At 36.7% G+C, this 22,272-nt stretch overlaps 1 protein-coding gene and 1 long non-coding RNA gene across 32 annotated transcripts in view; one reads left to right on the forward strand and one right to left on the reverse strand.

The window, feature by feature from the left end:
• LOC106084569 (uncharacterized) overlaps window positions 1–16,687 on the forward strand; it is a 33,359-nt gene extending 16,672 nt beyond the window's left edge. The window contains exons 2-4 of one of the 2 annotated variants that reach the window (XR_001220830.2): window positions 15,213–15,315; window positions 15,375–15,518; window positions 15,669–16,687. This is a non-coding gene — a long non-coding RNA (uncharacterized LOC106084569). Of the gene's footprint in view, window positions 1–15,212; window positions 15,316–15,374 lie in introns of both variants that reach the window. The other variant, XR_009398339.1, reaches the window with a different exon arrangement.
• Window positions 1–22,272, reverse strand: part of LOC106084566 (vinexin) — a 96,882-nt gene that overhangs the window by 41,108 nt on the left and 33,502 nt on the right. For 19 of the 30 annotated variants that reach the window (XM_013248343.2, XM_013248342.2, XM_013248321.2 and 16 more), the window contains 2 exons: window positions 18,747–18,971; window positions 13,262–13,324 (listed from right to left, as the gene is read on the reverse strand). The exons of 3 other annotated variants lie outside the window; for them this stretch is intronic. In XM_013248343.2, coding sequence (XP_013103797.2) covers window positions 13,262–13,324; window positions 18,747–18,971 — 288 coding nt within the window. Of the gene's footprint in view, window positions 1–13,261; window positions 13,325–13,666; window positions 13,894–18,746; window positions 18,972–22,272 lie in introns of those variants that run through there. 8 more of the 30 variants (XM_059368940.1, XM_059368939.1, XM_059368937.1 and 5 more) reach the window with 4 other exon arrangements.

Raw genomic sequence — 22,272 nt, forward strand, 5'->3', positions numbered from 1 at the left:
AACAAATGTCAAGTTCAATTTGGGGAAATTCTTTTCAAAAAGGGCAAAGGTACTTTAAGGTCGCCACTCTATAGTTGGCTATCTCTAAACACATTCTGGTCGTAATTGTTATAGATTTGCTTTAAATTTCCAATTAACGCCGATCTAAGACAATATGAACCAATGTAACAATACGCGTATGCGCGTATATATAAAAGCGAATAAAACGCCATAGTGATGTTCGAAACTAAATAAACACCATGACATGACATGACATTGCATAGTTACAGGGTGCAGGTAACTGATTCAGTTTGTATTATAAACAATGAACATTCCACTAAGGAAGGACGTGCAGTCCGATTCGAGTTAAAGCTCAATGATAAGGGGCCTCCTTTTTATAGCCGAGTCCTAATGGCGTGCCGCAGTGCGACACCTCTTTGGAGAGAAGTTTTACATGGCATAGTTCCTCACAAATGTTGCCAGCATTACGAGGGGAAAACCACCGCTGAATACTTTTTCTGGTGGTCTCGCCAGGACTCGAACCCAGGCGTTCAACGTCATAGGCGAAAATACTAACCTCTGCGCTACGGTGGCCTCCAAATTTAATAAGCTATAAACCTCTGGGGGAACCGATGTAGATCTACTGATTGCTTAGTATACCGTTCGATCCAGAATCGCTTCCGGGTTTTTCCATGCCCCTCCTCACTAATATTTCCGGTGGATTTTTTCAACCGCCACCATAGGATGGGGAGTATACTAGTCATTCCGTTTGTAACATCTCAAAATATTGATGTACCACCCCATAATGTGTACATACTTCTGATCGTCTTTACATTCTAAGCACATCCAGCATTTTCCCTCCGTTTTTTCCGTCCGTCTATGGAATTCGCGTTAGTGGTCGGATGCGTTTAGCTGCCCGCTCGTAATTTTGCACGAAAACTTCTTATTGATATATGTCGTTGGGGATTGGGACATATCGTTTTTGATCTAGATATAACCTCCATATAAATGGGTCCTTCGACTTGACTTCTTGGGACCTTAGACTCTTGAGCTCCGCAATTATTGTGCGATTCAGCACGTGGTGAAGTTTTGAACGTAGTGTTCTATTACGATTGCCAAAAATTGTGCCGAATATTGTCTGACCCGGTCTATTATCTGATATTGCTTCCATATAAAACGATCTTCCCGATTTGCCATCTTGAGGCCTAGAAGCTGCAATGGTAATCCAATTAGGCTGAAATTTTGAACATTGTGTTTTGTTATTATGTTCAATATCCATAGTTAGTATTCGGTCTGTAACCTGGTATATCCCCCATGACTATCGTTTACCACGTCCAGTGCCTGATACACTGTTTTGAACACACTTATGGTGCATAGACCGATTATAAACCAATTAAGGACTTTCTTTTGCGCTACGAGCAGTTAACGAATTACTACGACCAATGATGAACATAAAGGAACAGGCCAAACTTCCCTTATATCAATGAGTGCGTTCCGATTAAAGTTTAGTATCAATGATAAGGGACCTACTTCTTATTGCCATATCCGAACAGCGTTTCACAACAACACTAGCACAAGTAGAAATGTTTTCATGGCTGATTACCCAAGGTTAACACATCTCAAGTGTTACCAACACAAGGAGGAGATAACCACAACTGATAATGATTGCTGATGTTCTCGCCGTGATTTAAACCCACATGCGAACCCCCCGAGCTACAGTTGTCCCGCGAACGAGATTAATTAAGCCATGAGAAAGAGGCCACAAATTTGGCGGCTCAACTGAAATTTTTGTAATAAATAAGTTTGGTTCGATAGAGATCTAGTGTTTGCGATGGTTGTGGTGGCATCCCAGAAAACATTTTTTGCTGAGCGTCCTGATGTCAGCTTTCTGATATTTTCGGTCAGATTTCTTCCATTCTTTTCTCCACATTTAATGGTTGTTAGGCAAATATTCTGCAGAGAATAAGAGACAAAATGAAAATAATTGGCGGATAGTAAAGTAGCTAACCTTTCATACGGTCAAGGAACCAGATATTTTGGGGAACCTATATACATATCGTAGATGTAAATGCAAAGGGTACTCCTTTTGTATGGCGAGACAGAAAGGCGTGCCTTATAGCGGCACTTAGCAGAGAAATTTTAACATGGCAGGATCCCTCACAAATATAACCATCATTAGCAGGATAATAACCACAGCTGAAAAAGTGTATGATGTTCAAGCCGGGATTTGAACCCAGCCTTTCGGTGTAATAGGCGGAAATGCGAACCTCTGGGGTGGCCCATTATAGGATTAGTGGAACACTTTTGAAAAAATTTAAATTTTTGTTTTAGTTCTAAGAAAAGCTGATTCAATTATTTAGGCATGTCTTTAAGAAAGTCTCCTAAAAAGGATTAGGTTTTTGCGTAAAAGCTGCAACTTCTCCCATATTTATGAGTGCAGTCCAGTTTAAATGTGATTTCAATGATAGGGAACTTCACGAGCACCACTTTAGGGGAGAGTTCAATGGAGTTTAAAGCTCAATGGTAAGGTCCTACTTAATAACCGAGACAAGTCTGAATGTACCTCCTTGCGTTTGAGATAGGATGTACATGGGTGAAGGACCCACAAATATCAACAGCAGTTGTGACAGGATAAACATGACTTCTGATACACTCGTCAATATTCTAACATAGATGTTCAGCGATATAGGCGATTATGCCAAACTAACCTGTGTGTAGGGACTATTGACCCATAGCTTTAAATTGAAGGTTTTAGTGATGTATATGAATAAGGACAAAGGTCTTCGAAGAGTTCACTCCATATTTATATAATGGATCTGAGCTACAATCGTCAGTCTCTGTAAACTTTTCTGTTCAGCAATCAAAGAAATTTTTTGACTTTCACAGAGTTTCTTCTCTGGCGTTATCTTACGGTCCAGACTGTGGTACGGTCGCAAATGGGTAGTCAGAGAAGTTGAAAGAATAAAATTCCTGCCAGATTCCTGCCATGTCTTCGATAGCAGCTCGAAGTCCCATGCGTTCCTGCCCAAATAAATGAATGTAGCGCATCTATTAGTCAGAGTAATTTCACTACCAACAAAAAAGAACACAAAAGATGTCGCTGCTCTACACTTCGCATAAAAATAATAAATGAAGTGCTTCTTTTTTGTTGTTGTTTAACATCTTTTTCCGAGTGGTTGCATCATTTCACTTAACCATTTTTTAGTGATGCACCTTTCACAGTTCTGAAAGCGGATTAAGTCGTGTCATTTATTTTGTTTTGGATTTATGCACTCACTCGCTCGCGGGGAAGATCGATGGCAAATTGTATAGCCATTCTGGCGTATCGTTCAGTAACTATAGCGCGTTTTATACAGGGTCTCGATAACTGGATAATTCAACAAAAGTCACACAGCGTTCAATTTATTGATGAAATCTAGAAACTCGTTTATTTCCCTTCGCATTCGCATTCTCATTTAAATCTATCACTTGAGAAGCAACGACGCCAACGAAAGTCGTCGTACGGGTATTTGGAATTTGGAATTGGATATGAAATTCAAAATCGTTGAGGCAATCCAATAAACAAATGCAAAAATTCATAATTCACAGATTAATTAAGACAAGGAATGAAATCAAATCACTGAGAACTTGCTGGCCGCTACAGATAAATGGCGAAGAGTAATCAAAACGCACACGGAACTCCTGAAAAAGATTTCCAATTCATATGTTTTTGCACCGGGTGTCTTTGGCTTTTGGGGGGAAGGGTTTTTTTTTTGCTTGTTAGTCTGGTTGCTGTGGGATGAGCTTCCTGCAACATTTGTACACTTGTTGTTGTTAATTGGTTGGTGTTTATTTCCACATCTTTGTGCCTCAGGGGTAGTGGGAGGGTGGGTGGGTGTTGTTATTGTGGGTGCACATGAGGAGATGTTCAGTGATAGTTGCTCACTTGGTAGGTGTTACTCGTTTCGAGTCCTTGGGCTTTGGCGGGCACACTTTGTCGTTTGTTTTTATTTATTTTTTTTTTTTTTGAGTTTTCACTGAATACCGTATCAGAGCTGCTGACTCCGTAAGTGTTGAGTATCAACTGAACTTTCGAGCATGCCACAAATACTTTACGCATGGCAGCGGTTTCGCTGGCTGGCTTCAGTGTGCCGTTCTTGCCAAGCACACACTGCCAACCAGCCAGTCCGGCAGTCAGTTAGACAGCCCCCTAATGGGCCCCATAACAATGGCAATAACAATCATCGACAAAAGATTAAAACGGGCTTGTTCTCTACAACAACAATAGCTACTGTAGCAGAAATAAGAGCGACCACGTTAGCGCACCCACCAGCAATCAGAAAAAGTGCCGTGGCGAACGCAACAAATCGAAATTCATTTGTGTGTCTGAGCCAACAATGGGACGGCTGGCTTGGCTCTAGAACTCACCTATGCACCCCCACCCCACATGGGGTGATCGCATTTGTTAATGTGTGGAGAAAAAAGCGCGTCCAGCTGAAGCAGACCTTTGACAACAGTTTTGCTTGGAACGCATTCAGCGAAAGCATTCATCGGAATTCCATCGAATTTTCAATACAATTTGGCTGATTCGATTTGTTTTATGTTTCTTTTTTTTCGAATTGTTTTGAATTGAATTGAGTCGATACAATTCGATTCGACTTAATTCGATTTGCTTGTTTGTTATAGAGCAGAGTGGGGTCGTCGGGTGAAGGTGATGGAGGTGGAGGTGGGGATAGGGGTCTTGTGTTTTGGGCAAAAATGATGACTGATGTTGTTGTATGTTTCACCCTGTTTTTGGGTTCACTCTATGTTTGTTGCTGTTGTTGTTGGCTGATATCACAATGCAACCTAAATTGAATAATTATATTAACTTCCGGTTGCTCTCCCCAACAACAACAAACAACAACAACACTGTAGCACATAGTCACATTTACACTCGAAAAATGAGGCGTAATTTTTTTTTAATACCATTTTCTTTCATCACACATAAAAGAAAGTTGGCTGAATCTTTTAGATTCTGTAATTTGTAGTTTTTTACAGTATCATATTAAATTTTTAAAATCAAATTAAATTAAAAGTTTAAACTAGGTGAACCATATTGAAACCACGTTATAGTTTTTCAAAAAAAAAAAACCCAAAATTTCATCAAAATTGGCATTTTATGGAACAAAAATAACAAATTTTGGCACTTTTAAGGTATTAAACATCTTTGGAAAATGTTTGTTTATCAAAGCAAATAATTCGGCACATAAAAGGCAGGAAGTTTGTGAAAAACTATACAAATTCAACCTACCCCTGACCGATAAATTGTTATCATTTTTAATAAAAACTGTTGCTTCTCTCCTTTTGGAAATGCTTTCTATTGGAATAAATCAAAAATATGTCAATCTCCAGTTTTTAGTTTTGGCCAAAAAAATGGGTAGTTGCAACCATGGTGCATCCATTTCGATTTTTGATCGCTGATTGATTATCATTTTACTTTACAGATGGATGGGATACTTAAAGAAATCGTATATTTAAAAATACTCCTATTAGTGAGGCTAGTCTTTGTCTTTAACTAAGTACGACGTCGGCTTTTTCCAAAGTCAATTTCCTAATCTTCAACGTAATTTTTGCCTTCACTAAAAGATTTGTGTCTTTAATAAAAAGACGCCAAGTTATGGATCTTTTTAACTTCCATTTAAGATAAGACATGCCTAATAAGAAGAAAAACACTTCCACCAAGGAAAACTCTTTCACCAAAGGATTGGTTGGAAAATTTGTGATCTTTGGCTTAAATCTGAATATATGTGAATATTGACGACAAATAGGAGGAATGGAATAAATGTTCAACAGTTAAGACTCACTTTTGAGGCAACAAAAAGGAATATGGGACTTTAAAATTTCTTCTTAAAGAAAATTAAAATTTTAAGCCAAATATTGATAGCGAAGACGCATCTATGATACAATTACCACATTAACCACGCTCGACAACCCTGTCTATTAGCTGTACTTATCCTAATGCATGTATTTTTGTGTAATCACACATTCTTGCAGTGACAAATTACAATTCTTCCGTACTACACATGATTTTGTGCATCTGTAGGAAGTTGTATTGAATTTTATTACAAATATGAAATATAGATTTTTTAGATTTTTTTCATAAAAAAATTATTGAAATTGGATTTCAAACAAATTTGGTCAATGTTTGATTTTATGAAAAATGTCCATTTTTCCAATATTCAATTCTTTTTATATTGGGTTGCCCAAAAAGTAATTGCGGATTTTTTAAAAGAAAGTAAATGCATTTTTAATAAAACTTAGAATGAACTTTAATCAAATATACTTTTTTTACACTAGATAGAATACACACGAATATAAAGGAAATTCATTGTCATAAAATTTTTTTGTTTAAACTAAGTTTTAAAAAAATTTTTGTCGAAAGTTTAATTATTTAAAAAAAAAAATAAACTGTCTTTTTCATCTGCTTGGCCGGCATTCGAGTTAATTTCTGTTTCATTGTTTTTCTATTCGAGCTTTATGACCAAGCGAATGCAACACCCAAAGAAGAGATTGTTAAATGAGTCTTGAAGAAAAGAAATTGCCAGATCTCACACAAGGCAGGACACATGTCACATGTCAACCCACGGGTTTCGATAATTGGGTTTATTTATCTCATCGGCACCATTGTTTGTAGTGCTTATAGTTGAGATCATAAGCACAAATCCTATGTGAAATCTCAATTACTACTACCAGACTGTTCGCTGTAAGCTTTTTCCCTGAGCAATATCTCTTCAAACAAACTCCAACTCCCCTCTATGGCCTTTGCATTCATTTTATTCCTTTGTCAAAGTGGCAAGCTCCGCCTGCCGACGTCAATTTGACCACCACACATGTGGTGGATTTTGTTTTTGAGTCCAGCTTTTCGTCTTCCATTTAGAAATAACAACATTGAAAGCTTTTCTAAGTTCCCTGTGCTCAGGGTGTACTATCTAGTTTGATAGATGGAAAATTTCCATCGAAATTTCGTTAAAAAAGAATATGTTTTAATTTGTTTTTCATTTCCGCAATCCTTTCTTGATGGAAAACTTCTTAAAAATTAGTTAAAGTTTTCGAAATTTTTGTTGAAAAAACTTGTTTAAAATTCATTCTTTAGAATATCTTGTGCTAGCTTGTTTTCCAAACAAATGCCTACGAAAATTTAATTTCTTTGAACTATTTTATTTTGTGATTAAACAAAAGAAGCGCAACATTTTTTTCATAAAAACTTTAAAATTTTGTTTATCAAAAAAATTGGTCAAATTGATTTAAAAAAAAATTTTAGTAAATTTCATTGAAATTTGTTTAAATAAAATTTTGTATGAAATATTTTGATATATACAAATTTTTGTCTTAAATTTATTACTATGAAAAATTTCGTCAAAATTTAAATTTCATATTTGTTTTGATAGAATTTAATAGAAAATGTAGTTACAAATTTCGTTTCAACTATTTTGGGAATAAACAATTGTTATTAAGTTTCGCCAGAAAATTTCGTAGTTAAATCATTTTCATGGAAAGCCTAATATGATCTTTTTATGCGCATATAAACTAACATTTTATTTCGAGTGTAAAACTAAAACCGCAAAATCGCACCGTACATCATTTTAAACCAAATCAATCGGAAAGTTTTGTTTTCTTCTGCCCTTTCTCTCCGAATTGCTGTTTGTTCCATGAAATGTTCCCAAATGGTACGATTGAGTGAATATTCTTGGGCACCGAACGATACTCTCCCACTCACCCCAGTGGATTGGTTGAATGTGCCTCCTTCGTCTGCTCGTTCATTCGTACACCACTTAAGGTGCGGACAAGGTGTGTTCATGACAATACAAAACTAGGAAAATCATCCCAAGCCACTGTCAAAGCAGCAGCAGCAGCAGCAAAAAACGCAAAGGTTCACTTCCATCGCATAATAGCTGAGTATGGTTGCGTCTGCCACGGCATCCTCTAGAATGGAACATATTGGACATGGAATGAGTGTTTGGCCCGCATTGATGGCTCTGTGAAAACCAATCACTGTGCATAGCTACTTCCATACATGTGTATGTGTGTAGATGTGTATGTGCATCTATGCTGTTTATGCTATTCAAATGACCATATAAACGGGGCAATTTGTAGCAGTCTTTAAATCAAAAAAATGACTAAGGTGGGACCCACCTTGATGTCATAGTGGCCCATCAGTGGCTATTCGCACAGTACAATGTGTAGTGAAAGCACGTAACGATATGCTGTGCGAAAGAGGGAGTCAGTCGCCAATGTCCTTTAAAGATACAGACAGTGTCATGTGTAGGAAGTCTAGAAGTCCTTTTAAGATAACAAAAAAAAAACTTTTTAATAGGGAAAGTGGTCTAAAAATAGTGTCATTAGCATGAAACATTTCGTGCTCGCAATATTTTAACAAACGAGATAAATTGGCCTTTTCATAATTCAGAGAGAACCACAGAAATAGTCTTTGGAGTTTTTAAGGAGAACTGCTGGCACTTGACTTTAAATTTTAGCAAAATCCATTTCATTGAAAAATTAATAAATTTCTAACAGAGTAACCAACTCGGACGCCCCGGTAGCCGAGTTGGCAGCATTCTTGGATTACTAGTGCAGGGGCCGTGAGTTCGATTCCCGCCAGAAGCCTTGGTCTGTCTCTATTGTGGCATCACAATGGGCTTAAAATTGTCGAAGTGTGTCTGTAAAGGACTGCCACTCTTACCTAACCTAACCTAACCAACTCGCAACATTTTTGTTTAACGATAAAGATTAAAAAAGATTTTAAAGTAAAAATGGAATGCCCACGGTATGCCTTTGTTTTTATATTCAATGCTAAGAACGGAAATTCGCAACCAAAACTTGATTTATTCGACAAAATTTAAATATTTGATATTCTCAATAGTTTCCCCGAACGTCACGTTGCAAAAGTACTGGTCTTGATAACGAGTTTGAACTTTAGGCGCAGTTTTACACCAAATTTAACATATATTTCACATTTGAGTCGTAATTAAAAAAAAATAAACAAAATTTGAAGAACTTTTTTTTTTTTTTAAATTACTTTAAAACCTTTTTTTTACATAAATATTGTTTTTATAAAATTTTGATGAAATTGTCCATGTAAATCAATTACAACAATAAAAGGAATGTCCACTTATATCGCTGTACCCCTGGGTTCAACTCCCGGTGAGAACATCAAGTTTATATTTTGATTTGGTCCAGTAGAACACCTGTATGCTGTCAAACCCAACATGTGTTTCAGCTGGTGCATACTAAGCGTTGCCACCTGTTTTTTTTTTGCGTAATCAAACGGGTTATAAATTTGAGTTTGTGTCAACTAATTAAACAAAAATTTGTGTTTCCATTGAGAGGGTATGTATTAACTTAAAAAAAAACAAAATTATTTAAAAAACTGTGCTATCGACTGATCCAGACCTTACTTGGCACAAATGTAGGAGGTCTAGGAGAAGACATTGTCCAAAATTAAAGCCAAATCGCATAATACTTGTGCCCTTTAAGAGCTCAAGAAGTCAAATCGATGGATCGGTTTACATGGGGCTATATCCAGATCTGAACCGATATGGTCCATTTGCAATTTCCAATGACCTGCATTAATTAGAAGTATCTTTGCAATGTTTTAAGTGGCTAGCTTTATTCGTTTGACCTTAATCGTGATTACGGCAGACAGACGGAAGCTAGAATGACTTAGAGTATCAAAAATCGGGTAATAAAAAAAACTTCTATAAGCTTTAGACGCTTAATCGGGACATCGGTCTATACGACAGCTATATCTAAATACAGTCCGATCTTTAACATATTTGGGTCGGATGGTGGGTGGCCTAAAACTACTTACTGTTTCAAATTTCAGCGAAATCGGATAAAAACAAAGCTTTTATTCTCTTCGGACCCTTTATCGGGATATCGATCTGTATGGCAGCTATATCTAAATATAGTCCGACCCGAACTATATTTGGGACGAATTTCAGGTAATAAATAGAGCTTTTATGGGCTTCAGACTCTTTATGGGCAGATCCGTCTATATGGCAGCTATATCTAAATATAGCCTGATCTGAACCACATTTGCGTCCTATGTTAGGAGGCGTAAAACTACTCAATGTTTCAAATTTCAGAGAAATCGGTTAAAAGAGTGATTACAACAGACGGACGGACGGACAGACACACGGACATCGTTATATCGAATATACCCCCTATCCTACAGTGGTGGGTATAAAAAGATCAAGAATATATGCACTTTATAGGGTCATAGATTAATATATCGAGGTGTTGCAAATGGAATGACTAGACTTGTATACCCCCTTCCTACGCTGGTATGTATTAAAATTGTTGCACTTTCACAAAAAAAACCAAATAGCCAAAAATATAAAAAAAATAAAAAAGTTTTTTTTGGGGTTTTTATTGTAGCTAAATATATTCTCAATAAAAAAAATTATTACCAAACCAAAAAAAAAATTATCCTAAGCTCCACAAGTTTTGAGGCGCTAAATCGGCCATTTTGCCCATAGTGCGCAGTTCAAAAAAGGTCCCTTGTCATTAAGTTAAAAGCTTTCTTTGAGCTTTATAGAGCTGTGTTGTGTTTGGCTAAATGGAAACATAACTCGGCTTACGCATCCAGTGCGTATGCTTCTTTTAACATGCGATTTTGCCAGAGTATTATTTTAGGTTTTAGCCACCTTTTTAGGTCTGAGGCTCTTCTACATTGTGATCAAAATCTGAGAGACATGTTTGTATGCTCTCGAAAGTGTCACGCACATTCACTTCAACTTCCTATCAGAGACTAATCGAATTGGTCTATACTGAAGTTCTCCGAAATAAGTTTGTTCCCCACTTCACCTGAAGACAAATTCCCTTCAGATATCTTTTTCAATAAAACTGGTATATATTCAAGAGACATAAATATATACTGATAGCTCTTAGAATATAAGGATATTTTTCCTTCTACAATACCTCCAATGCAGCCTATGATATTTTCTATTTACAACAAAGTTTGCAAATGCTGCAAATTTGCCCATGAATACTCCATTAAGAAATGGAAGTAACTTCTCACATATCAGTGAGTGCTGTCCGATTCAAGTTTAAGCTCAATTATAAGGGAGCTCTTTTTTTTGGAGAAACGTTTTTACATGCCGTAGTACCTCACAAATGTCGCCAGCATTAGGAGGGGATAACCACCGCTGAAAAGTTTTTCTGATGTTCTCGTCAGGATTCGAAATCAGCAGGCATGAAGGCATAAAGTTTATATTTAGCAGATCCCCTATTGCTATGGTCGTTTACTTTGCTGATGTTGTCTGTGTTGTAAACAAAAATTTGGCATAAAATGGATTGGCGATAACGCCAATACACTTTGGTAGTGGCCCTCCCCACTAGTGCTAGCGAAAAAGTTCAAATTTGATATAGACTAATACAAGGACATAATGTAATGATGTACCACCAAAGGCACTTTGTGGCCTCTTTGAATGGGAATTGCAGATTGCCAATCGACATAATGAAACCTATGACAATTAATATACAGCATACGCACCATGGTCTGTTGTTGCATAAGAACTAGCAAGCAACCATTTTATCAGCTTAGATAGCAGAATTACAAAAGATAATCATATGTCTTTATTTAAGCTATTTTTAATGAGAATTGGCGCAAATGCTATACGGTGACCACCTTCATGAGAGTCTAACAATGAAAGTTGTAAATGCTACATTTAAGATGATTACATGAAGACATAGAAAGACTGACAAACGCAATAAGGCTGGTCTTATCTCTTCCCTTCTTTAGGCGTTTACAAGTACATGCTAAAAGTTATGCCTCCATAAAAGGTAACTAAGAAAGTGTATGATAAAAGATTTGTTTTCAATGTGTCATATAAGCAAGATTTTATTTACGATTTCAGCTGAGGAATAACCTCCATTATTGTATACTCAAGCGAAAGTACTAAATGAGTTTGATTCGAGAAGAGACCATTTCATCGATATGTCCATTGACACCTGCGTTTCGCTTTGTTCTTTCAACATCGATCAATAAGCTAAAAATATCCTACACCGTATGGAAGAGGAAAACAAAAATTGCTGTTGAACGTCTTGTTTGGTGGCCCATTCGTCGTTGGCATTCAAACTACAGCGAACTGTCATAAAAGCGGGGATGTTCTCTTTTATGAATGATCTAATCAGTCCGTCACATTTAATAGCACCTCAGATTTATTGTGTTGCTTTGCTGCCGCATGATTGGCATATGGACAAATTTTATTTATTGAGTTATGGAGCGTTTTTTCCCACCGTACCGTGGGGTTGGTTGGCGAGAGACGAACGTCAGTATCTCGTTCATGGCATGGTCAGCATCATGGCATGGGCAGCATCGACATCATCATTATCAAATGCTGGAGATTATTCAACAGCGAAAACAGCAACAACAACAACACCAACTCAATAATTGTGTGCGTGTGTGTATGTGTTGTTTTTTTTTATAAATAAAAATGCGAAAAGCTTAAACACCAGTAACAGCAACAACAACGAAGCACTAAATAAATTTAAGACAATAAACAAATTTCAATGTTCGGAGGATCCACATTCATTCATACACACATGTGAGGGAGGCACATACACACAGATACACCCACAGACAGACAGACGTAGGTACGTAATCGTACATTTTCCGAAACGAATTGAAAATGAAAACGATTAAGACTAAAAATAGAAGCCTACAACACAATTTCCGCCACAAGCCAGTTCCCGCTCCTGCCTACCAACCAACCAACTTAAAATAAAGAAAATCAAAACAAGACAACAACAACAACAACAGTAACAGCAACGCTGGGTACGAGGTGTAACAAAACTTTTAGAAGACACATCTTGAGTCCAGCATTCCAATGTTAATGGGTTTGGAGCAATGTTTCTCGTTCATTTGAAGATATGCAAATTCAGAGGTTCCAAAGGCCAAAGCCCCCTACAGATGCCAAAAACTAAATAAAAAATTTTACCACAATATGCGAAAAAAAATGCCTACGCCAACACAGATGATGATGACATCCCATGGAGAGTGCAGGGACAGAAAACATTTGCGAGGGTGACGAAGGGACAACGACGATAGAAATCAAACATCCACAATGATTTTGTCTTCGAAATCAAAAGATTCGAAAACTGGCACTGACATTGAATAAAACACCATCACGGACAGACAACAATCACAAATGATGATGATAATGACATTCGCATTGCCAACAAACAAACACCATGTTGTTTTTGTCGTTGTTGGCAGCGGTAACATCCACAGATGATGAGTAATCGAATGTCTATTTACCTGATCCAGAGGGAGCCTTCGCCTTGAATTTCGGTGCAAACATGCTGGGGGATTGGGCTTTTTCTGCAAAAAAAAATTACCAAAGATAGACGGCGTTTCATTACAATAAGTTTCTTTCTCCTTTCAAAATTGGGTGTCCACTTGAGATTTCAACACAAAATAGACTTTCTTTCCAATAGTTCTTATGTTTTGAGTTTTGTTTTATTTTGGTATTTTTTCTTTTTTCTTTTATATTTTTATTTTTTTTTTAATGGCCGCATTGACACACTCAGAAGATTTGTTAATGTGGCTGCACACAGCATCAAAATCAACAACTATTCAAAGTGGCTGTGTTTGTGCACCCTGCGCTAATGGATGTTCTGAATGCACCATGCTCCCATGTTTGTTCGTTTGTTCTCAACTAACCCTGTCCCATATTTCAATAAGCAGATCACACGCACACACACGACCAACAACAACAAGAAAAAAACAACGCGCCGCCAAAGAAAGGAACCTGCAAAATAACACTCTGTACGCTTTTACGTCCGAAACTCAACTCGTTGGTCCGCGCGTACTTTTGTTTTGAAAATGTTCAAGAAAATTATGTTAATTTCACCACAATCGTCAGTGGCAGTCCCCACGACCACCACCACCACCGCCACCGCGGCTGACGCTCTAGAAGATTTAGCATCTTCTCCCGACCATCATTCGCAATCAGATTTGAGAAAAATAAAAAAGAAGTGAATCGTTGCCACAGTTTGCATAACAAACTGATTCTCATCAATCTCCCTATGCCAAGGAACGGCAAACACAAGTATCCCTTTGCTTTAACCCCTCTCACAATAAAAAAAAAACAAAAACAAAAATTAAAAGACAAAACAAAAAAGTAAAGAATATCATAATGTAAACAAAGAAGGTTGGTTCGATGGTTGCCGTCCTCATCGCCCATTATTTTTTGGGGTATATTTTGTTGGTTTTGTTCTTTCTACTTCGCCTTTGCTTGATCTCAACGATAAACAAGTGGTGGTGTCACGAGCGAACGTGTCCGAGAGAGAGAAAGAGTAAAAGTAATAATGAACGCGAGAGGCAGCTGTTCATCCATACATCCTCCACCCACCCATCCAACATTTATTTTACCCACTGCCCCAAATGACGCGATGAAAAACGAAGGCATTTATGTTGTTCATGTGTACATATGTACTTACATACAACATACTCACATGCATGGATGTATGTGCGTTTTGGTCCGCAACGATTGTATCAGTGCTGGATACAAAATTTGTTTTTGTTTTGAGAGGAGAGAATCGTTCCTAGAGCTTTTAAGAGAAATGATCACAGAACTTTTACTTATTCTCAGCACTCTTAAAATAGGGATGTCGACTGTGGCATTTGTTTCCCCCCCCCCTCCCCCCCCCTGAGTTTGTGTTTTAAAATTCCCTGATTTTACTTAGTTCCCCTTACTAACATTGAGTTGAACGATTCATTTGCAAGTTACTATTTAAATAAAAGTCTTTTTTAAAATAATAATTTCTTATATCGCGTGTCGTGTTTGCAACAAATATTTAATGCTTTAAATGTTTGTGACATGTTGGTCTTTTGTATATTTTAGCGTAAGATCTACGTTGAAATAGATTTTTGTATCATCTCACGTTAGCAAATTAATAGCATATGTAAATGTCATACCTACAACATTAGAGAACATAGGTCATTGTTATGCGCAAAAGCTCGTTAGAGTAATAGAACTTCCGATGGCGATAATTTTACCCACTACTGTTAGCTTTTGTATAAGGGAACATTTCGTCTTTCCATAGCTTTGTCTCGGTCGTGGTGAATTCTCTGAATTAGTTCCACATTTTCCTTTTTATTTTGAAACAAAAAAGTTGTTTCTCAGGTATTTTGAGGTGGATAAGCAAATGTACCATGAAATATACACAAATTGTACGAATTGAATTACAAAATTTTTTCTTTTCAGTCGCTGTTAGATTTTCAATATGGACTGGTGCCACAAGATTATGTTAGTTGTGTTCGATTATGTGTGAGAAGAAATAACGGTCGCTTTGAGTTAAATACTACGAGTTATCGTTGTAGAATGCAATGTGGATAGAACAATTATAATTGACTATATTTATTTCAGAAGCTGTTGGAAAACCTAACTTTGTATTTAAACCATAGCTACACCGAGGTCAATGCAAAATACCATGCACCTTCCTTAAAATGTATATTTCTGTGCCTTACAGTTATGGGTGCATAAAAACGAAGGGGAAGGCATCAGAGAGAGGTCAGTAACAGATATTCACCAGGAACAAGCGAAAGCAACTGGCAGCTACCACAATGAACAGTACTTGGCATGATTAAATTATATTTATTTTAAAACTCCACAAAATATTAACATTGTTAACTAACTAATATCTTTAACTAATCATTATAGACAACTCCAGTCGGATCGCACTTAGTCAACAAGGGAGAGAATCTGGTGGCGAATACCTATAGTGTGCCGAGGATATGAAAAGGCTATGAGAGCGGTTCCGCACGGGCGTGGTAGGCGCCACGCTCGTAAAGCAAGAGCATCCGCTCGTTTGTGTACTGAGAAAAATGTTGTCCCAACTTTAAAGATTTGTTCCACAGATAAACAACAAAATTTTTTTTAACTAGAATATGGACCTAATCTTAGTATTAGAGACAAAAAATCATCCACATATCTTTACATGGCACTGTAGTAAACGAAACCGAAATAGGAATGTCCTTAAACATGCATAATTGAAACGAAAAGATGTTAATTCATATAATAGGATTTTTCTACAATGAAAATATTGAGAGTCTTTTGTGAAGTAAAATGAAATTTAGTCGGCCTAATTCGAAGTACGTTTGTATATAGTGACTTCTATTTAAAGATAGTATCTTTCTTCAAGGCATAAGTCTTTAATTTTAAGTAATCTTCTCGTCTAATGCTGGCGACATTTGTGAGGTATGCATAGAAGCCGTGAAGAAACTTCTTCCCAAGGAGGTGTCGCATTGCGGCACGTCGCGCAGTGGGATAGAAACGAAAAAAAAAAAAAATAGTAAAAAATTTGCCATTTGAGGACTGTTTCAAATTTGAAATGGTCAAAGCTGAGGTATTATCGAGATCATGTGCAAAATATAAATATGTATATAAGTGTCTTAAAAAATAAATTCAGCCCGAATTCTTTTACAAAAATAACCATTTTGGTAAAAATTGTTTTAATGTCGACATTATGTTTTAGCGAATTTGCTGCGTAGGCTACGAATATTGTTTGGGACATATGAAGTTAAAAAAAATTAGCCCGAATAGGGTATCTGGGCTTTCCATTTTGAGAATTCGAGGGTTCCATTTTCCATTTTTTAAAACGCCTCTACGATATGTTCTCTTTACAAAAGAACAAAAAAAGTTAAGGTGTTTTAGCAACTTTTTTTCAATAAATACTAATTAAGGAAAATACTTTTTTTGACCAAAATATGTAAAAAATGTTATTTTTTAAATTTGTATACCCTCCACCATAGGATGGGGTTATACTGATTTCATTATTCTGTTTGTAACTCCACGAAATTTTCCTCTGTGACCCCAGAATTCTTGATCGTCATGACATTTTAAGTCGATCTAGCCATGTCCGTCTGTCGGTCGAAAGCACACTAACTTTCGAAGGAGTAAAGCTTGCCGCTTGAAATTTTGCACGAATACTTCTTATTAGTGTAGGTCGGTTGGGATTGTAAATGGGCCATATAGGTCCATGTTTTGATAAAGCTGCCATATAAACCGATCATGGATCTTGACTTGTTGAGCCACTAGAGGGCGCAATTCTCACTCGATTTGGCTGAAAATTAGCATGAGGTGTTTTATTATCATTTCCAATAACTGTGCTAAGTGTGTTTGAAATCGGTTCATAACCTGATATAGCTGTCATATAAACCGATTTGTCTTGACTTCGTGAGCCTCTAGAGGGCGCAATTCCTATCCGATTTGACTGAAATTTTGCATGAGGTGTTTTGTTAAGATTTCCAATAACGTTACTAAGTGTGGTTTAAATCGGTCCATAAACTGATATAGGTGCCATATAAACCGATCTTGAATCTTGACTTCTTAAGTCACTAGAGAACGCAATTCTTATCCGATTTGGCTGAATTTTTTGTTATGAAGAAATATTTTGTTATGACTTTCAACATTTGTGTCAAATATTGTTTTAATTGGTTCATAACCTGATATAGCTGCCATATAAACCGATCTGGGATCTGGAGTCTCTAGAGGCCGCAATTATAATCCGATTTGTCTGAAATTTTCTGAAATTTTCTTATGGTCTGAATCGGTCTATAGCCTGATACAGCTCCCATATAAACCGATCTCCCTATTTTACTTCTTGAGCCCCTAAAGGGCGCAAGTTGATATAGCTCCAATATCATAGCAATTTTTTTCTTTTATCATATGTTTGCCTAAAAAGAGATACCGGGAAAAGAACTAGACAGATGCGGTCCATGGTGGAGGGTATATGAAATTTGCAGGAATTTGGAGCACCATCCACAAAAAAAGAGATGTGAAGACCGCACCGCAAAGGAAGATAAGGCAGCCCGAACAAATTTTCGAAATGCCACCTCGGCAACTTTAAGGATCTGCTAAGAGGCGGCTGGACCACATAGAGCCTTGATATTTTGCACATGTTCTCGATAACATCTCGGCGTTAACCATTTAAAATTTCAAAGAGTTGTCTCTATCCTTTCTCAAATGGTATTTTTCGCTACAATAGATGCCAAGCTGGTAGACAGATACACGCTTACTTGACAAAGCTGCTGCTGTCGAACTGTAACATCTTCCAGAAGAGACATCCGAAAACACACTATCAAGTTCTTTAAGCGGATTTTGATTCCTAAAACCTTTTTCCATTCTGCTTCAATGGGTTTCGTTGTTGTCATAGAAACGAGAAAACGCTATGAGAATCATAACGAAACTGCAACGAATATGCCAACTGTATTCAAATATGGTGAGATTTGCGATCTGAGATGCGCCCCCTATCACATGGTGGTGGCTATGAAAACTTAATTGTCTACGGCTTAAAAAACAAACTTACCACTCTCACTTGAACACACACACACACACACTAAAAGATTTAATTATGAAAATGAAGAAAGGTTAGCGACAGCTATGCAAAAAAATTGCTTTTTGGATCTAAGTGGGGTTTTGAAAGTTGCCAATTATTTTTTGTTAGAATTCAGTCATTTTTGTTCTGATTAAAATCAAAAAGGGAATCAAATTCTCAGTTAAGCTTTGAAGAGGTTTAAAATGTCACTCATGATAAATTTTTTGGAAATTCCACGGAAGCAATGGATTTTTTATCGATCGTTCGGAGTTGAAGGAGAAATTTAGAAAATTACTTTGAGTAAATTTACATCATGACATTTTAAGCCAACTGAGTTTGAAGGGCATGGGATTTCAAGCGTTTCTTTAAGGGGCTGGGGGATGATCATATGCGAGAAGGTTTGTTGTATGTTTCTCACCCACCATCTTGAAAGAGAAATCCTTTGGCCAATTTCAGTTCCTTGTCGATTTCTTGCAACAAATCACTCTCGGACCAGCTACGACGATTCGAGGGCAATACGAAGCGTGTTTGCTTTTTCGATCTCTTGACAGCCCCAAGATCTGCGGTGGGTCGCTCAGTGTTACGATAATCTTTACTGCGATGTGGTATGTGATTCTCTTTGGCTTTAATATAAGGCCTCTTGGCAACTATTTGGGAAACCAAAAAACAAAAGTAGAGAAATAATTAACGATTTTATTAAATTGTCGGCAATCTCAGGTGTTTGAGTCTAGTCAATGTTTACAATTATTGGTCCATGCTCAGACAGAGTGGTGTTTCATGTAACTCGGTGTTCGGAGTGAGATATTCTGTGTTAAAAACATGTTTGCTCTCATTAGATTGCGGAGAAGAACTGTATGGCGAACGGACACACAATAGATGCAACATATTTCCGGGCAACACACAGTGGTTATAGACCATAGATGGGCAACAACACACAAGCGCACGTAAATTTAAATGCCTGTGGGCATAAGAACAGCGAACAGTAGCACTCGTACATTGTGAGCAACTTCGTGTGGCCTTGTTCGCTTAACGCATTGTTGTTATTTTACAGAGTTTCAACACTTAGTTGATTGTTCGGGTTATGCTTCCCCTCACACAAACAAATTTTATTTTTTCAACGATGTTAGTGTGCCCATCACTGTTATAGACTTAATCTAATACTACACTCATAAAAAAAAGTTTGCTGAAAATAGCAAACACTGTCTGCTGAATATTAGTAGTTAATTTTGTTGCTATTGTAGCAGTAATTCTGCTATTGCAGCTGTAGTACTGCAATTTCGGAGTTGCAGGCTTACTGCTGAAAAGTCTTTTGTTTGCTGAAAATGACTGCTGCTTAATTATGAAAGGGATGTTGGAAAAAATAGAACACACGCAAATGTGTATCTCAGTGGAGGTTTATAATTACAATTTTCCATAATCTTTTTTCTTTTAATTTAGAAACAAAAGGCCATGCCATCCATGTACACATCAATAGAGCAATAACAAAAAATGCGAGGTATCTCAGTCACATTTCGAAATGTATACCAATGGATGGATCAGGTAGCTTCTTTACAGTAATATTCCGCAAATTAAAAGCATCTCTTCCAACAACATTTCTAAGAAAGTTCTAAAAAATGCCTAAAGAAATCAAAACAAGCAGCAGGCAATCATAGAAAGTATCATAAAACTTTTTTTTTAGCAGACTTGTGTAATCAAAACAGCAGATTTTGTAAATTAATTGCAGTAATATCTTACTTTACTTTAATTGGCTATGACAGAACATTTGTTCCATTAGCCGAACGTATAATAGCATTCCAAGCGCCTCGACCTTCTGCGCTCATTCTAAAATCCCTGACACCAAGTTTCGAGGTGTCTCCCACCATTGGATCTTTCCATTCGGTTTGGGTGTACCACCGTGTTTGCCTTCAAAAGACTTCTTTGATGGAGCTTCTTCATCCATTCCGACAACATGACCTAGCCAACGCAGCCGTTGTATTTTGATGTGTATAACTACGCTATCGTCGTCATACAGCTCGTGGTTCATACGTCGCCTATATTCTCCATTAACGCAAACGGGTCCATATATTTTACGAAGAATCTTTCTCTCAAATACTCCAAGCACTGCCTCATCTGCTTGCACAAGTACCCATGCCTCAGAAACATATAACAATACGGGTAGTATCAGTGTATTGTATAGTGTAATCTTCGTCTGTCGAGAGGTGGCTCTGTTTCTAAACTGCTTATTTAGTCCAAAGTATCATCTATAAGCCAGTATTATTTTTCGCTTTATCTCAAAAATGGCGTCATTCGTTTTGGTTACGGTGGTTCCGAGGTAGATAAAGTTACTGACTGTCTCAAAGTTGTGGTTCCCAACTTTCTCCATTTTCTTTATCTGCTCGGTTGTACAAGGCATTTTGTGAGTTGAAACCATCCATTTCGTCTTATCTCCATTTACTGCCAGACCCATCATTTTCACTGACTCTCTTTCGATTTTTTCAAAGGCAGCAGTTACTACTTCCGGTGACCGGCCTCTGATGTCGATGTCGTCCGCATAGGCAAGTAGCATGTGCTCTCTTGTGATTAGTGTGCCATATTTATTCACATCTGCATCTCGTATAATCTTCTCCAGCAGGATATTAAAGAGATCACACGATAGGCTGTCTGCTTGTCTGAAACCTCATTTGGTATTGTCTGCTTTCTTATTTTCATCAGACAAAAACTGCTGTTTCAGCAAACATTTTTGCTGTTTTGAATAACAAATTTGGTTAAGTGTAAGCTCAGACAGAAAGTTTTTTTAAACAAACGACTTGTTTTCCCTTTATAATGCTCTGAAAACGATTCTGTTTTCCTTTACAACTTATAAGGGTGGAACGACTCGTTTGCCACAAAAACGAGTCATTCAAAGCATATGAGCCCAAATAAATGCCTGAATTGTGCTAAATAACCACAGCCTTGATTAATGTCAAAAAATATAAACAGAATTTTTTCCAAGAAAAAACTATAAAATTACAAAAATTTACAGATAAAGCAAGAAAAAATAAATCCTAACAGTAGTTGAATCATAACCATTTGTTAGAGTGTGAAGTGAAGTGCAATTTCCAAAACATCTCAACTAGTGTGAACTGTTGAGATGTTACTCAAAACGACTTAGCATAAGGCCACGGATAGAGCTTAAAAATCCAAATAAAATGCACATGTTGTGATAATTTTAATACACTCAGAGAAATTTTCTAGTAAAACCGCACTAATGTTTGCTGTAACAACAGAGAGTCTGCTGAAAATGGGACAGCAGTAATTTGTTGCTAAAACAGCAAACATTTTCTGCTGTTTTCAGATCTTAAAAAGCTCAACAATTTCATAAATATATTAAAAAAAATATTTTCCGTCTTGTCTCTCAATTTTATAAACATAGAACGTAGAATTTTTTCAAAATTTGCTAGTTTTTGAACGAATTTAAATAACAGCAAACATATTAACTACTACTGTTATATTTATGTTTTTAAACAAAAATTAACGGCTAATATTTAAAATTTTTTTATTTATGTATTGTAAATGCCTTAATTGTTGTTTAGAATTTAGGAAATGTTTAATGGATTCAGTTAAAAGATTAAAATATTTAATGTTTGTTGATATTAAACAAACAGTGTTTGCTGATATCAGCTGATTAATTTTTCTGGGTGTAAGTAGAAAAGATTGGTGCTTTTTTTTAATTAGCAGAAAAGATTGATGCTCTAGATTTTTCTTTGTTTTTGAAAAAGTTCTTCAGCATTTTAATGAAAATGCTAAATCATTTTATTGACAAATTGTAAAATGTTAGATGAGACTACAAAATTTCACTTTGTCAACTAAATTTCTGTTCTCAGGGATTAAAGTCTAGTAATCTCTTTTTTTCCAATATCGTTATATTTTTTTTTTTTTCATTTTCAAGTTTTTTTTTGCCTGTTTGGGCGAAGATCATTAAAATCTAAA

This window comes from Stomoxys calcitrans, chromosome 5 (assembly GCF_963082655.1).
Source record: "Stomoxys calcitrans chromosome 5, idStoCalc2.1, whole genome shotgun sequence".
In the NCBI taxonomy this organism is placed as follows: Eukaryota; Metazoa; Arthropoda; class Insecta; order Diptera; family Muscidae; genus Stomoxys; species Stomoxys calcitrans.